Source organism: Apis laboriosa, unplaced genomic scaffold (genome assembly GCF_014066325.1).
Source record: "Apis laboriosa isolate Shangri-la unplaced genomic scaffold, ASM1406632v1 scaffold122_cov146, whole genome shotgun sequence".
NCBI classification, from domain to species: Eukaryota; Metazoa; Arthropoda; class Insecta; order Hymenoptera; family Apidae; genus Apis; species Apis laboriosa.
This window is the reverse complement of record NW_025221084.1, coordinates 1,889,762-1,905,544: the sequence shown is the minus strand read 5'-3', so window position 1 is coordinate 1,905,544 and position 15,783 is coordinate 1,889,762. Positions and strand designations below refer to the sequence as shown.

Here is a 15,783-nt window from a genome sequence, read left to right as displayed (position 1 = left end):
CAAGCAACAGCAAAAAGAAGACGATTATTTAATTGAATGTAAATAATTATTTAATTGAATGTAATTCCATTATAACTTTTTTTTTAACACAGGAAAAAGAAGATTCGAATGACATCATCCTCCAACGAGACAAAAAAGCAGAAACAGTTATACAAACAAAAACGAATCTCTAACATGACTTAATCCCCCACTAACGGCTTGCAAAATACACATCCCCGGGCTCATAAGCATACATCGCATATCTATAATCTCATCTTGTCTGAAAAATTGTGAAACACCGAAAGATGTACCGTTTTATTCGCTAAAATAAACTCAAGTGTCAAACACATCGATCTTAATCAGATGGATTAAGAATATTTATGCAAATTCATATCATAAAAGATTTGCTTCGTTCGATAATTTGAAAAGTTGAAAATTCTCTTCTAAATAATTTAAATTTTATTTTTGATATTATTGAAACTTTCGCACAATTAAAATTTTCATACTCGCTTAAAGATCTGTAATCTCCTTACATAATTATGATTCTTTTCCTCTTATGTGGAAATTTTATTTTATTAAAATATTCTTTCTTCTGTCCCCCGATTTTACAATAATTATATATTTTTTTCTTGACTAAAAATATCATTAACCTATTCAATCATTTCCATTACACAAACCTAATTAATAGAAACATTTTTAACATTTAAAGATGTATATTAAAAAATTCGCATTTAAACAATTTTTGACACAAGAAGTTCCTATTGCTTCAAATTTCTTCTCTATTACAAAAAGAAAAAAACGAGAGAAAATAAATTTCTCTTATACAAGAATATACAATTGTTCATAAACACTCTGATTTATTCATTTTTCATCAAAAATATGACATTTCTTTCACCAAATGAATAATTAATATTCCCACCCAAATTTCTATTATAAACTTATTACACGATTGTTCAAATCTGTAAATCAATAATCTATAAATCAAGTCTATAAATCAATAAAATAATTTCCAAAAAAGATTCGAGCTGACCACTCTCTTCTTCTTTCTTCCTTTGCAGAGAACGCAGACTGTACCACGATTCGTTGTCGCGAGGGGCAGACGTGTCTGTCGGAGATGAAGTCGGGCCGGCCACGTTGCGTGACCTGCACCTATCGTTGTCCCCGGAAGAGGGAGCGCGTCCGGAACCGGACACACCGTGATCGAGACCCATCGGCGACCATGTTGTGCGCCACCAACAATATCACCTATCCAAGCTGGTGTCACATCGTCAAGGACGCCTGCGTTACCGGCTTCGTCCTCGAGACGCGACACGCCGGCCCCTGCAACGCCTACGACACCTCTCCTCTCTATATCGGTAAGTCCTCGACACGCGATTACGTAGATAACACGCGTTTACTGGTCAATGAAAATACTGTTGTTCCGGCCGTAGTCTATTGAAATTATCTCTGTATTCGAGTAGTCTTGCTCGATGCTGAGCACGTATACGAATATTCGAATATTCTCGATCGGTTTGCACGATTCTTTTTCCTATTTTGTACATTATTATTATCTGTTTTTGCTTTTCTCTTTTCTTTTCGTTTGTTTTCGTTTCAAAATTATTAATGAAATCGATCGAAATTATTACAGTATGATTGCAAAAATTATTTGCATAACATCGTATTTATTGCAACATTTAAATTAATTAGGATTAATTATATCATATTTCATTATCGTTTTAGTAATGGTTTTATATAATTATAAAAATCTGATATATGCAAAGATGAAATCTAGATCAGGAGAAAAATACGAAAATAAGATGTAAGTAAATATTTTTTGTAACTAAATGTTGCAATAAATAATAATAAATTTCTTATTATATTATATGAGAAACATTTACGAAAATTAATACGTTTGTTATTATTTCAATTTTTTAAAATTTCTAATTAAATTAATTACTTAATTAAAAAAATATACTATATACATATTATGTATATTAATATAACATTGAACAATCAAGAAAAATTTATTATTTACAACGTTTATATGTTTTTAAAAAATTGAAATATTTCTACGTAATTGAAATGACCAATTCAATTTTAGAAAATTTTAAATTTTCTAAAAAGTTATTTTTGAATTTGAAATTTGAATTGGGATTCTATTATACGAATAAAAGTATGCATGGAATTCAAATTTACTAATATTCTATCTGAGAAAACATAACGAATAAGAGAAAATGAAAAAAATCATCAAGCAATCAACAAAATTAAAAGAATATCTTCCAATCAATAATCTACAGATATTTGTGTATCTATGAAAAATGTGCAAGAAAAATCTACCAAACAAATATATAAAAAAAACATTCAACGTAAAATACTGGTCATACCATTTCTACGATAAAACAAGCCTTTATCTCGATCCTATTTCTTTAACACCTTAACTGTCAACCTCGAGTACACTCCCAGTAACTAAGCGTAATTGATGTTGGCAGCCAACAATATAATCGTGTTTGTTAAAAATATAAATTTACATAAACATTCGCAGTTCACAAATCAGAGCGGCTCGGAAAGAATAAATCGACGAAAGAGAAACAGAATAAAAACGGATGAAGCAAAAAGTAAAGAGATATAAGAAGAGGAGAAGAAACGATTAAAAAGAAAAAAAAAAAAAAAAAAAAAGAAAGAAAAAAGTAGAATGCTAAAAGAGCGTCAACACGTTTTTCATCGAGAGGGAACGAAACTCTTCTCGGCGTGCATAGACAGTAACAGCTTGGCGGTCGACACTTCCATTCCGATTTCATTTCGCATTTAGCAAGGGATCGCCGATGTCGAGGGGCCGCGTTTCCCATGCCGTGATAAAGCGGAATACGCGTCTGGTCATTTATCTATTTCTCTCGGAGGCGTGGGCCATTCACGAGCCGTCTGTGAAGCAAGCGATCGTCGTAATCCAGCGTGGAATTCGCCTTGTTCGAGTCGCCTCTGAGAATATACGCGCCCACGCGCTCGCTTGTCTCGCCCGTTAAACACAGTCAATCGCGAAAACCCAGAGGAGAGCTAGCCGTGGAATTCTAGAGTTCCGCTTGCCGATGCCTTCCTCTCTCGCGTGCACTCTCGCGTTTCTCGCAACGCTACGCTTCCTATCGTTCTTGTTACAACATGGAAATCGGCAGGGGTAACTCGACCAATTTTTTATGAAACTTTTATTATATTTGTTTGTACCAACTGTTTTCGTTCCTTTTTCAATCTCCCTTCAATAATATATTGGTATACATTGGTGGTTTTTTTTTTTAAATATCTCGATAAAAGTTTCTATAGAAATTCAAGAAATCTAATCTAATTTAATTCTGTACGATGATATTTTCTCGAAGTGCAGTTAAATTTTGTTAACTCGAAGAAGGAATTAAAATCTTCGAGTTTCATTTTATTGAAGAAAAAACGACAGCTTTTCTTTATACTATATAATTATATTATAATTATAATTGGTATTCAGTCTCAGCTTTAAGAATTATATGTAAAATTACTTAATAATCTGTGTATAACTATAATATATATATTTTTGAAAAGTTTAATTTAGGATTTCGTTTAGGTTAGGTTGGATTTACGACGATCGAGGCAAGTTTGATCTATTCTAATTATTGGATGCTTTGTAAAACGATTTGGGTCAAAATTGGATTGTATATTTCAAATTAGATTTAAAATAATTAAAAAATATCCAGTTAAAAATTTATGACAGTATGGATTTTTTACAGTATTTTCTTTCAAGGTTATTTAAGACTATTTTTGCTGGCGTGTTACAATAAAATGGTTAAAAAAAATTCATATGCATGAGGAATGACAGTCACGACACAGGTCGAAACATGAATATGTGATCGGACCCTTCAAAAAATATTATCCAACTCGCTCTTGTCACTTTTTACTTTTTTTAAACGTATTTTCTTACGTTCAAATTCGGTGTCCGGTTTTCAAAAATTTATTTATTACCTACCTCGAACGCAGTCTGAAAATATAAAGTATGATACGAAGTGACGGTTATACGTATAAGGAAAAGTTGTTCAGAATATTATTCCTGACAAATATATTTCAAGGTCACTAAAAGCAACGAAGCGTGGCCTTTTCTATATAATTTCTATACAATTCTCTTGCATGTTCTTTTTTTTTTTTTTTTTTTTTAATAAAAATTAGTATATATATATAGAATAATATATTTTTAAATGAAAAAACTCAATAATCAACTTTGAGTTTTTTAAAATTGAATGGACGATATTGATATTTTTTTTTTAATTTTGCGAGAAAGAAAGTTATTCATCGAATAATTTTATTTTCTAGTTTTATATAATACTAAAATTCAGATTTTATTATTATTTTGAACGTGTCTGTAAATTATGTTAAAAAAAGGGAGAGAGAAAGAAAGGAAGCTTTTAAAACAATTCTTTCATTTGTTTCTGTCGATAAAATGCTTTTGTCCACGCGCGTATGTGTAGACATTTGAGTCGTAGACGTAGAAACCTGTTGCATGTCGCGCATAAACGGGAGAGTTTACGCATCAGCTTCCTTGCATCGTGAATTATTCCGACTTTTATCTCAAATACGACCCAAGATTTTTTTAAATCGCGATAGAATTTATCGAACTCGTGGCATGCTCTATTTACCACATCTACGATATCAATAAAGCTTATATCAGCTTCTGGAATTGCCACTAGTATAAACTTATTTTACTTCGATCACGATCTCGTTAATATTGCCAATATCTATTTATAATCTCTTGCGCCACGATATTTTTGTACCCGTTATTAACAAGTTCGGAATGATTAAAAATTATATTAAATAGAATAGACATGCAGATGAATGTAGTAAGAAAGATATTTCTACACCAATGATATTTTATTATCGTTTATCGTATCATGAATTTCGTAATCAACAAATAATCGTAATAATAAACAGAATAAATAGAATTACTTGATGATGACGATAAAATTGTCAATGATATCTCGTATATCACATTCTAAGTAATTAAAATATATATTCCAATAATGTAAGATCATCACCTCCTTGCATCAAAATACAAGAAACGTGTTTTTATTGCAAACTATTATAAACTATCGATATAATAAAATAATTTTTGATGATGAGGATAAAATTGTCAATGATATCTCGTATATCACATTCTAAGTAATTAAAATATATTCCAATAATGTAAGATCATCAGCTCCTTGCATCAAAATACAAGAAACGTGTTTTTACTGCAAACTATTATAAACTATATAAATAAATAAATAATATATAAATAATATATAAATATATATATAAATAAATAAAATAATTTTCCCCCCGTTTATTATGTTATTAAAGAACGAATAAAACATATTCCTATATAATAATTGTTGAATCAGAAATTATTCAATTTGAAATTTGCATATAATTGCATTATTCGCAATAATATGTGCAAGAATATAGAATTTATTTATGACTATTAAATGGATAATAGAGAGCCCAAGTATCTTAAGCTCATTCTCGCACAATTGTATAATAAAATAAACAAGTGAAATTATATTGTAACGCTTAAAATTTTTTTATAACGATTATAACTTTGTACATTTATCGTATCGCACATCATATTTTGCAGTTACAGTGAAAATAAACAAATAAATTTACGTAACGACGACAGTTTCCTACATTCTATTCCCGTATATCATATTTTTCACGCGTTTATTATTTTCAATAATTGTTCTCTCGCACAATAACGCATAGAGTATAAGCTCCTTTCTCTAAATTATAATGGGCGCAGTTAAACGAGAGTTTCTTTCATGCCGCAAATCCTCGTACATATATATATATCGCAATTACATCAGGAAATAATACAATGACGGGTTCACTGTTACGCAAATTCTAAAAGAGATCGTGAACAGAAGCTTTTGAATAATTTGCATTGTCTTTACGCAGCAAACCATAAAGACGAAGTAACGGTGCAGCGTTTGGGTTTTGTTAGGTCGAGTGTAGATAAATTCAACTTCGTGACACGCATTCGGTGTTGAAATTTTTATTGAACGACAGTGAATAATATCGATGATGAATAACGCGTGGAACGTGGCTCGTTTGAACTGTCGATCTACACGTAAAATATTTATCGAAGTTGTATTGTGCCATATATTATTCTCTCCTCTGTGTGCAACAGCGAAATCACTTTCAATTTTTTTTATTCTTATATTAATATATATATATTTATATATTATTCTATATCGTATTCTACATTGTGAATGAAAGTAAGTCTAAAAGTAAGTCGAAAGGAAAGAGATTTAATATTTATTGTGTGTTACGTCGACTCATATTATTAGATTGGTGCACGTGAAATGTTATTTTCTCAAATAAAACTTTAAACGCGGTTTCTTTGAAAAGAGCCATAATAAGAGAATGTTTCGTGTAAATTGTATCTAGCCATATTCTAAAACGATAGAATAAAATTTCATAGGATATGATTAAAATGATTTCGAGTATACGTTTGATGCAAATGGAATGATTTAAAAATTTTTAAACTTATTTTTCTTTATCAATCTATCAAAATTCATTTACTATATATATTTATTTCGACAATTCGTTATTTTAAAAAATATTTTTAAAAGGCAAGGAAATCATTCATATTTTAAAATTTGTTTAAAATCAAAGTATCTTTTAAACTGATAAATATTCTATATAAATACTTTGATACATTTCAATTTACAAATTTATTATTAAAAACTAAGATTAAAAATAGATGTGGCAGATGTACGAAAAGGCTAGCAACTAAAAAGATTAACTACAATAGGAATCATAATTAATAATGTATCGATCAGTTCAATATCACGTAAAACTAATTAAAATTTTATCTTTGCATCATACCAATATTAGATTAAATTAAATAACTTAAATCGTGTGAAACTACCAACGAAAAATATTATACAATTATTCTACGTACTTATATATATATCTTCTCTTTTACCCTACCGCCATATCGCTTATCCATTCGTCCATAACCATATGGTAGAAAGCAAAGATGAATTAACTCTCGCGTGTCATTTACAATTCAATTTCTCGTCCGCTCACGTGTCACGTCATCGATCAACAAGCACGATAATAACGATCAGAAGGAGAAGAAGAGAAGAAACGCATAAAATCATACGTGATAACCAGTTTAACGGCATTCATTATCGCCCACGATACAACAAATCAACCGTAACCGTACGCGCAGAATCAGAAGAAGAAGAAGAAGAAGAAGAAGAAGAAAAAAGAATAAAAAAGGAAGAAGAAGAAGAAAGAAAGGATGAAAAAATCCAAGAGAAAAAAATCTCACGTAACACTTATCCGATCCACGATTCGTTTCGAATTCTCATCGAATCGAAGATAACGATCGAATTTCGCGGGCAGATATCGAATCGAGGCGGAGCTCAATCCACAACAAGATTTTAATTTAATAACCACCCTTTTGCTTTGCCCCTTTGTTACAGAGGAGGACAACACCTCGAGCAACTATGGCGTCGATCTGGCGGACGAGGACGCGAGATTCGAGGACACGGATTCCCTATCGTACAACGGCCAGACCCATCGCTCTTTGGCGTTGTCGTAGCCCGCGATCGATCGATCGATCGGTCGATCCTGTGTGACCGACGCGACACACGAGTCGTACATTTTCTCCGTAGGTGCTCGCTACTAGGCCAAGGAACCACGCGGATTGGTGTCGCGGAGGAAACGCGTATTGATATTATCTATACTTATCATCGATCTTCTGATCTTTCTGATCAGGGAAGAACGATCGGAGAGGATAATTACGATAATAATTATATTAAATTCCAAACGCGAAATTGGAGGAAATTAAATTATGAAACTGTTCGTTAGGTTAGGTTAGAGTTGCGCGATTATTATATGGATTAAGTTTCGTGTTGTAAGGTTTGATCTAGATAATAGATCGTATTAGGGAAATGTCACGCGAGAATTGCCACGTGTGAATTTCCCCGGTCGTAGCTTCCGGGGAACTTGGAGGAACGACGGAGGGCGGACACGTTTTCTTTGTGCTTCCTCTTTTCGAAAGGTGACACGCAATTTTGGAACGTCATTAAATCTCGAGGATGGCGAGATATTCGTGCCGGATATGTATAGATTAAGGGCAGATCAGTATTCTTTTCTCCGTTTTTCGGGAGGATTTCGAGGTTTCGCAGGTTCGTTCGCGCATTAGGCGACATTATTCTTCCTCCTCATCCCTCCCCCCCCCCCCACCTCCACTTCTTCTCTCGTTTTATTTTATTTTATTCTGTTTTTCATCTCAGAAGGAAGCGGAAAGCCAACGAATCGAGACTAATTAACACTTTCGTGATCGAAGCACGCGATAAACGCGTGTTACATGAGGGTAACGTGTCGCGTTTGCTACCTACCAGGAGCCATTTAAGCAGGTTTGTATCTATTGTTTCGATGTACATATACGTTTCACGAATTTGTGAAATTAAATTAGTTAATTATTTAAAATTGATCTTTCGAATCGATCTTTTAACTCTTTTAGAGAGAACTTTTAACTCTTTAAGTTCTTTGAGAATTGTATTATCGTTATTTTTTTTTTTTTTTTGTTTTAACGCAGTTTATTATTTTAAATATTTGAGAATTATTAATTATTAATTAATCGGCCAAATTTTTCTAACTGGGAAAATTGATCGGGTATTATTTATAAAAAAAATAAAAAATAAAAATTGGATAATAAGTGAAACGAGTTTAGAATTTCTTTTGTATTTCAATTATTTTATTTGTATTTATTTGTGAATCAATTGAAACAAAAAAGAACTGCCATCTCGCGTATACAATGAAATTTCCTTTTTATAATGTAATTATAATATCTTTAAGTGATTAGATATATTTTATAATATGAGACTTGAAAAAAATACTAATATAATCCTAAATTTCTTCGTCTTTTATAAATATATAATTCATAACAGAATTTTCATTTATGAGCATTAAAGAGTTAATAGTCTCATCAATTATCATTGTATTCCTTGTATAAAAAAAAAAAAAAGTATTTTAGAAGTAACAACGTTCATAAATTCGATTTTCTGATATTTTAAGAGTACAATAAATCTTGGTGTATCACATGAAATGTCCATAAAAGTTAGGCATAGTTAGTCTATGAATTATAAGTTGTAAATTGCTGTAAGTATTCTTTCGTCGTCTCTTTTCTTTCTTCTATCTTTCTTCTAGCATTATATTTTTATTCGAATTAGTTTTAATCGATAATATACCACAGTGTTCTTTCTTTTGTATTAATTTATTACAATGTTAATTAATTTATTGTTCGAAATAATACGAATAAACGAAATCTGTGCGTATGTGTGTGTGTGTGTATGTGAGTGTGTTTGAAAGAAAGAGAGAGAGAGAGAGAGAGAGAGAGAGAGAGAGAGATTGGAGAATCGTGTTGAACTTCAACATAACACCAATTTTATTCTTCTTTCGTTTCTCTTAACAGGATAACATGTACACAGTGTAATATGAAGTTTGATTGCCAACACGTAAAATACATACTATTATATCAAGACAGTAATTATACACGTGAAGCACGTGAAATAGTATGTATAAATATACGTTATTTTACACGTTATTTCACGTGTACAGTATTTCACGTATGTTTTAGATACACGATACACATACTATTTAATAGAAATTTCTGTACATATAGTTTACATTATGCTTGCATTATTTCGTAACGTAAGAGTCTCTCATCAGATACTATAAAAAGGAAAAAACAATAAAGTTAACTAAGCTAGCGATTCATTCACTAATCGAAATACTCTTTAACTCGTATATCATGAATAATCAAACTTAACAAATCACAGCCATACAATTGCACTGGCTCCTGATATTCTATCTAACGTTATCTATTTCGTGTCCTGTTCAATCGTGATAAATTAATCGCGAAAGTGTTAATGAACGTCGATGCAGTCATTCGTATATTTCGAAGAATTTTCGACTCAATCAATTCATGTTCATAATCGTTAAATGTCGTTCAAGAGTAGATCATTTTTAGGGCTCAATGGAATGGAAAACGCAGAACTAATATGAAACTTAAGTGATAGTCGCAGATCTGATCATTATCGAACTTGACCTGATCGTCCCATTATCGAAATTATTAGTTGATTGGAAAGTTTCATAATTTATTTTTCTCAAAACTTTTTGATGAACGAATAAACAATTATTAAGAAAATTTCTTTTGAGAAATATGTATGCATGTACATTATAAAAATATATATACAATATACATTTTAAAAATATTTTTTTTTCTTTAATTTAAGAATAATTAAGTTTGCTAAATAAATCATGGTAAATTAAATGTTTATACATATATTCAAAAATATTATTAGTAAAATAAAATATTCTTTGCAATATACAATATTTAAAATTTAGAAAAAAGTTTTTATTTATATATTTTTTCATCTTTATAAAAATATAAATTTGAAAATATGAACATCATCAATTAATAATAGTAAAATTTAGTAGTAAAATTTTCCAATCAACTTACCAATTATACTTCATCAAAACGCTGTTTCTTAATTAATACATTGCGTATAGCTTTTAATAATAGAATATTAAGATCGAATCGCGAAATTACGCTTATGTTGTATCATCACATGCTGACGTTACACGAATTTTATTATGAAAATGAAATTTGAATACGACCAAAGACGTCATTCGAAAGAAAGTCAATGGTTCAATGATTGAATAACATTTTAAATGTCGAAACTGAACATATAATCGTAAGCCATTGTATATGCGAAGACGTTAAGTAATGTAAAATATTTGTCTGTATACGATAACTCGCCAGCTAGTCGTAAAGTGGTCACTAGAAAAAAGAATTTTTCAATAAAATTGCATCCTTGAGAAGGAAAATGAGAAAATAAACGACGAAAGAAATTTTTGAAGAAAAGAGAAAGACTGAAAAACCGATAATGAATTTAAAGAAGCTTTATGGAATTGACGATAAATCTGTGAAACGAGGCTGTACGCAATGTATTAATGGATTTTACTTTGGAAAAAATTTTGATTTAATGAGAAAAAGAACAGGTGAAAATATTCTCCTTCCATGATAAAATGTTAAAGTTTTAAAGTATTATTTATTTATTTATTGTAAATTTTTTTGTACATATTATTTTGCGGAATTTATCATTTTATTATTTCTTTTTTTTTTGTTATTTCTTTGAGTAAGTGTGCCTGTTCTTTTTGACTAATCATGTTATTTCACAAAATGTAAAATATTTTTACACGGGAATCGAACATCTTGGAACGAAAGATTTTTAATTACGAAAAATTAACAAAGAAAGTTCCATCATTTTAAGATTTAGCTTAAATTTTTCACGAGTGAAAATGTTTTTTATGAAAAATAGTAATCGACAGTTTCTTTCGTTTGAAACCAGACAGATTAATTCTATATGAATCAGTATTATTCAACCTTACGCGACGAAGGTAAATAGCTAGAAAATCAGCAAAATAGAGAGAGTTAGATCAATATTAACTCTGAAAAAGCATTTGTTAAAAATTATTTATATTACAAATGCTTTACATATTATTATTTTGTTTTATAATAATGAATCAATAATCAAAAATTAGATATAAAATTTAATTTTTTTCCTGGAATATTCATTAAATAATTTTCTCGTATTAATAAACAGAAACTAATAATTTTTCGATTAAATTCATTTTTTTAATTATATTTATTTTTTCATTAACCCTAGAATATATTATTCATATATTCGTGTATAAAAAAATTACGAAATTTAGATAATTATCAATAATCAAACCTATAATTTCTTATTTAAAAATTGATCTTTACAAAATTTATATGTTTTCAATCTTAATGAAATTAAGAAGAAAACATTAGAAATGAAACTTTCGTCGTGAAAAATATAAAAATTCCAAATATTTAGGTATATCTTCCAGAATTTAATTAATCTAACTATCATTCACTAAATCGTCAATATTTTCATTCAACGAAAACAGAAATAATATAATAACTAAATCGAAATTTCACGTGTAAGCAACGTGTCATTCTTAATATCGTGTACCAAGAATTTCACCCGCCTCGACGAGGAAAGTTTGCGCTCAAAAATGGCACTCTGAACGAACGCAACGTTTAAATTACGCTTTCTTAAATGCGCGTACAATATTACACAGTCCATATCTTCGATATCAGCCCGTTACATTTTCGATCGTTCCAATGCCTCCAGTCTGGCGCCAGTAGAATTCCCATAATATTCGTACTTAATTTATGTTAGCTTTACGGCCTGCGTTAACAGCTCCGCTTATTCGCACACATTTTATTGGTTTATGATCACGTATCTCACATTTTTCCTCTCATACGTTGTCAACCGCTTTACACGTGTCACCTCTCACCTACACGATCGAATAAATTATCGATTATTGCACTGATTCTGTAGATGGAAAAATCGTGGAACTGGAAAATTCAGGAATGAGATAATTTATAGGGGAATGATAAGAGCCCACTTTGTCGATCATTTATTAATTTGTCTTACGCGTGATCGTGTCATATGATTTTCGTGAAATATGATACTGCTGGTTGAAATTAAATTGGATGTTTTGCAATTTTAAGATATTATCGAAGCCATGAGATGAAGAATTCTTGGCATCTCGAGTAGCACTTACTTCATTTATTCCCCTATCAAAGTAGTAACGTAAAAGTATGTCAAGGATAAGAAATATTATATCTTTGAACGAATTGTAAATAATTTTCCGGAAAAAGCATTTTCGAGAAAGAGAAAGAGAGAGAGAGAGAGAGAGAGAGAAAGAAAAAAAAAGAAACAATTGCAATGAATTTTTAACTATTTTATTATACAACAATTGGTTCGAGAAGTTTAAGTTAAGTCTTTTTTTTTATTCGTTAATGTTTCCTCTATTATTATTTATTAACGAAAGTTCAATTTTTGTATAAAGTTTTCGTTATTATGTTAGAAAGAAATTTAAAAAGAGGGAGAGAGAGAGAGAGAGAGAGAGAGAAAATGTTCATAAAATTTTGTGCAATTTGTTCGGACGAAAGTGTTTGTAGAGAATTGTATATTTTATTATTTATAGAGAACGTGATTTATCTACCCATCTTTATTTTATTCTTTTCTTTGCTCGACAAACTCTGTCCCATGGGTCTGATTTTGCGGAATGCAAACTTCTCCATGGCCTACCATCCACGCGAAACAATTAACGTTCCTGACAGCCGCAAAAGTGTTCCAAGAAACGGGGATACGTCGCGACACCCCGCATTGTAAAAATACAAGATTGGAATTACTTTGCAATAACGCCAATTCTCGCTTAAAAAGGAGATACAATTATTTCTGAGATATTTTACAAGGAAACGCGTTTCTTTGGCGTCTCGAACGGTCTCCTTTACGCTGTTCCAATGCCCTTTATTTATCTGTTAATAATAACGAGACGTCTCTCTCAAAAAAAAAACAAAAAAAAAAGAAATTTTCACGAAAAAACTATTCGTATCGATAAATATTTAGCATTACGATATTCACAATTTCTATTCGTAATATTTGAATAGGATTTTTGTAATAAATAATTCTCTATTTATCCACCATGTTTAAGATTCGTTTATATTTCTTTATTTAGAGAATTTTATGTTATGTAATATTTTGAAATTGCACTAATGTTATTCGAATAATTGTTCCTACAATACATAATTGTATAGTCAATCGCGATATTTAAAATTCGAATATAATTTGTAAATAAACAACTCGGCATTTATTTCTATTGTTCCGAAACAAATTTTCGTAATGCACTAATTGATCATTTGCAACATTTTAAAAATTCCGTATCTTTAATATAATTAACTTTAATATAATTAACACGTTGATTATATTTGCGATATTCAAATATTATAATTCAAATTAATTAATTTTAAAATTTTGAGAAAACGCAATACTCAATTTCGTTGATTTTCTGATCAATACGAGTATAAAAATTATTTTAATTCTTCGAAGAATAAGCGGGAACCTATGATACCTCTATTGTTGCAATCCGAATACATGAAACCAATCACGAAATAAAAAAAAAAGAAAAAAAGAAAAAAAGAAAAAGAAATTCCGGCCGGATAATTTCATTCTTGCGTGGTGACATGTGCGATGACATTACAAATCCGAATGGCAATAAATTTATACTCATTTCGACATTTACGCGAGACTACTTGTGCAATTCGGTATTGGATATTTCTATCCAGCCTTTGTCTCATGTATTCTGTTCGCCTATTTCGAGGCTACGCGAACCGGAATGGACCGTATTTATCAGATGAGATCTGTCTATCGTCGCTAGAAGCAAGGTGCAGAAAAGTAAAAAAAAAAAAAAAAAAAAAAAGAAAAACTATGTAAATGCACCGAAACGAACGATTTAAAAAAAAAAGAAAAAGAAAAAGAAAAAAAAAAGAAGAACGCGAACGAGATATTCGTGACATTCGGTTCCAAATATCGAATGTCTATTACCTGTGAACGTTTGAAATCGTTTTTAGATGGAAATGCAATTGTATGCGATAATATAGTTCCTGTATTATACATAACGTATATAATATAAATTTAATATACATAAATTATTCTATTAGTAGAGCTTTAGACTATTCTAACAGTAGTACATTGTGCGAACCAAAAATTAAACGTCACCTTGATATGTCTGCCGTAATTATTATTTCGATATCGATTTAATGTATAACTCGCGAACATATTGCATTAGAATTACTTTAAGCAGCGTTTACGTTAGACAACTTTTGACAAAAGAATCGATCTATGATTTATCGAAATTTAATTCAAAAAAATATAATAAATATTATTATAAATAAATATCCCTTTCTTTACAAATATTAATTATATTCTTTCATCTAACTTAATTTATTATTATTCGAGAGGAAAGTTGCTTTAAACAACTTTTAATCGAGCAACCGGAACAAATTAAATTTTAATTGGGTAAAATAAATGGCTTTGGATCGGTTAAAAATTATTTCATGTAAACGCAGTCTTTTAATCGAAAGACTTTTGAATAATTGGTAATTGAAGGATTAAAAATTATTTCGATTATTAATTAATATTTCGTTCGAAAGAACAATTTTGATCGATTTAAGATCAATCTATCCGATTGTTCGAAAGTTGCCCAATGTAAACGCGGCTTTAAGAGTCTGCTCGAAACTTTTCTCGGCAAGAGGATTCGAGCGCCGAAGACGATCGAAATAAGAGAAAGACAACATACGGTAATGTCGAGCAAGGGACAATAAAGACAACCTACTAACGTTTCTCTTTCGATTAAGTTGTGATCAACATTGCGAAAGAAGAAGAAAATTATCAATGAAAATTCGATTTTAAATTTTTCTTTAGCATATATCTAATTTTTAATTTTTTGATGGAGAAGAGATTTTATACTCGCCTCTTTCGGGGGACTTTATGTTGATAATTTTGAAATATTCAAAATTTCTTGTGATTCCATTTGACAATGAAAACGACAATTGTTAAAGTGTTATCAACCTCTTAAAGAAATAGTTTTGTCTTATTCGAAAAAATTATATCATTCGTTAATTCATTGTCGGAGAAAAAACTATTTCGTGAATTTAGGAAATTAGCGTATTTGTTCATAACATAATTTATAAAGAGTGAAAAATGTAGGTCACTTCAATCAGTGGTGTACTTCAAAAAACGTTCGAATATTTTACTATGTTTATTATGTTAATTCTTTTAACTTTATTCCAATTATCTATCTGTACGATTATTATGTATTATAAAAATATGATCTTGTCAGTAACAATTGTAATGAAAATCTCTACTAATGATATTATTATCG

At 30.1% G+C, this 15,783-nt stretch overlaps 1 protein-coding gene across 6 annotated transcripts in view; it reads left to right on the top strand.

Moving 5' to 3' along the window:
* The window catches only part of LOC122720186 (follistatin-A), a 75,999-nt gene extending 61,674 nt beyond the window's left edge, over window positions 1-14,325 (top strand). Inside the window, exons 5-8 of one of the 6 annotated variants that reach the window (XM_043946717.1) lie at window positions 1,038-1,334; window positions 7,434-7,621; window positions 8,250-8,372; window positions 13,045-14,325. In XM_043946717.1, coding sequence (XP_043802652.1) covers window positions 1,038-1,334; window positions 7,434-7,552 — 416 coding nt within the window. In that variant the 3' untranslated portion in view covers window positions 7,553-7,621; window positions 8,250-8,372; window positions 13,045-14,325. Of the gene's footprint in view, window positions 1-1,037; window positions 1,335-7,433; window positions 8,373-9,430; window positions 10,168-13,044 lie in introns of those variants that run through there. The other 5 variants (XM_043946716.1, XM_043946713.1, XM_043946712.1 and 2 more) reach the window with 5 other exon arrangements.
* Window positions 14,326-15,783: the final 1,458 nt, after the last annotated feature.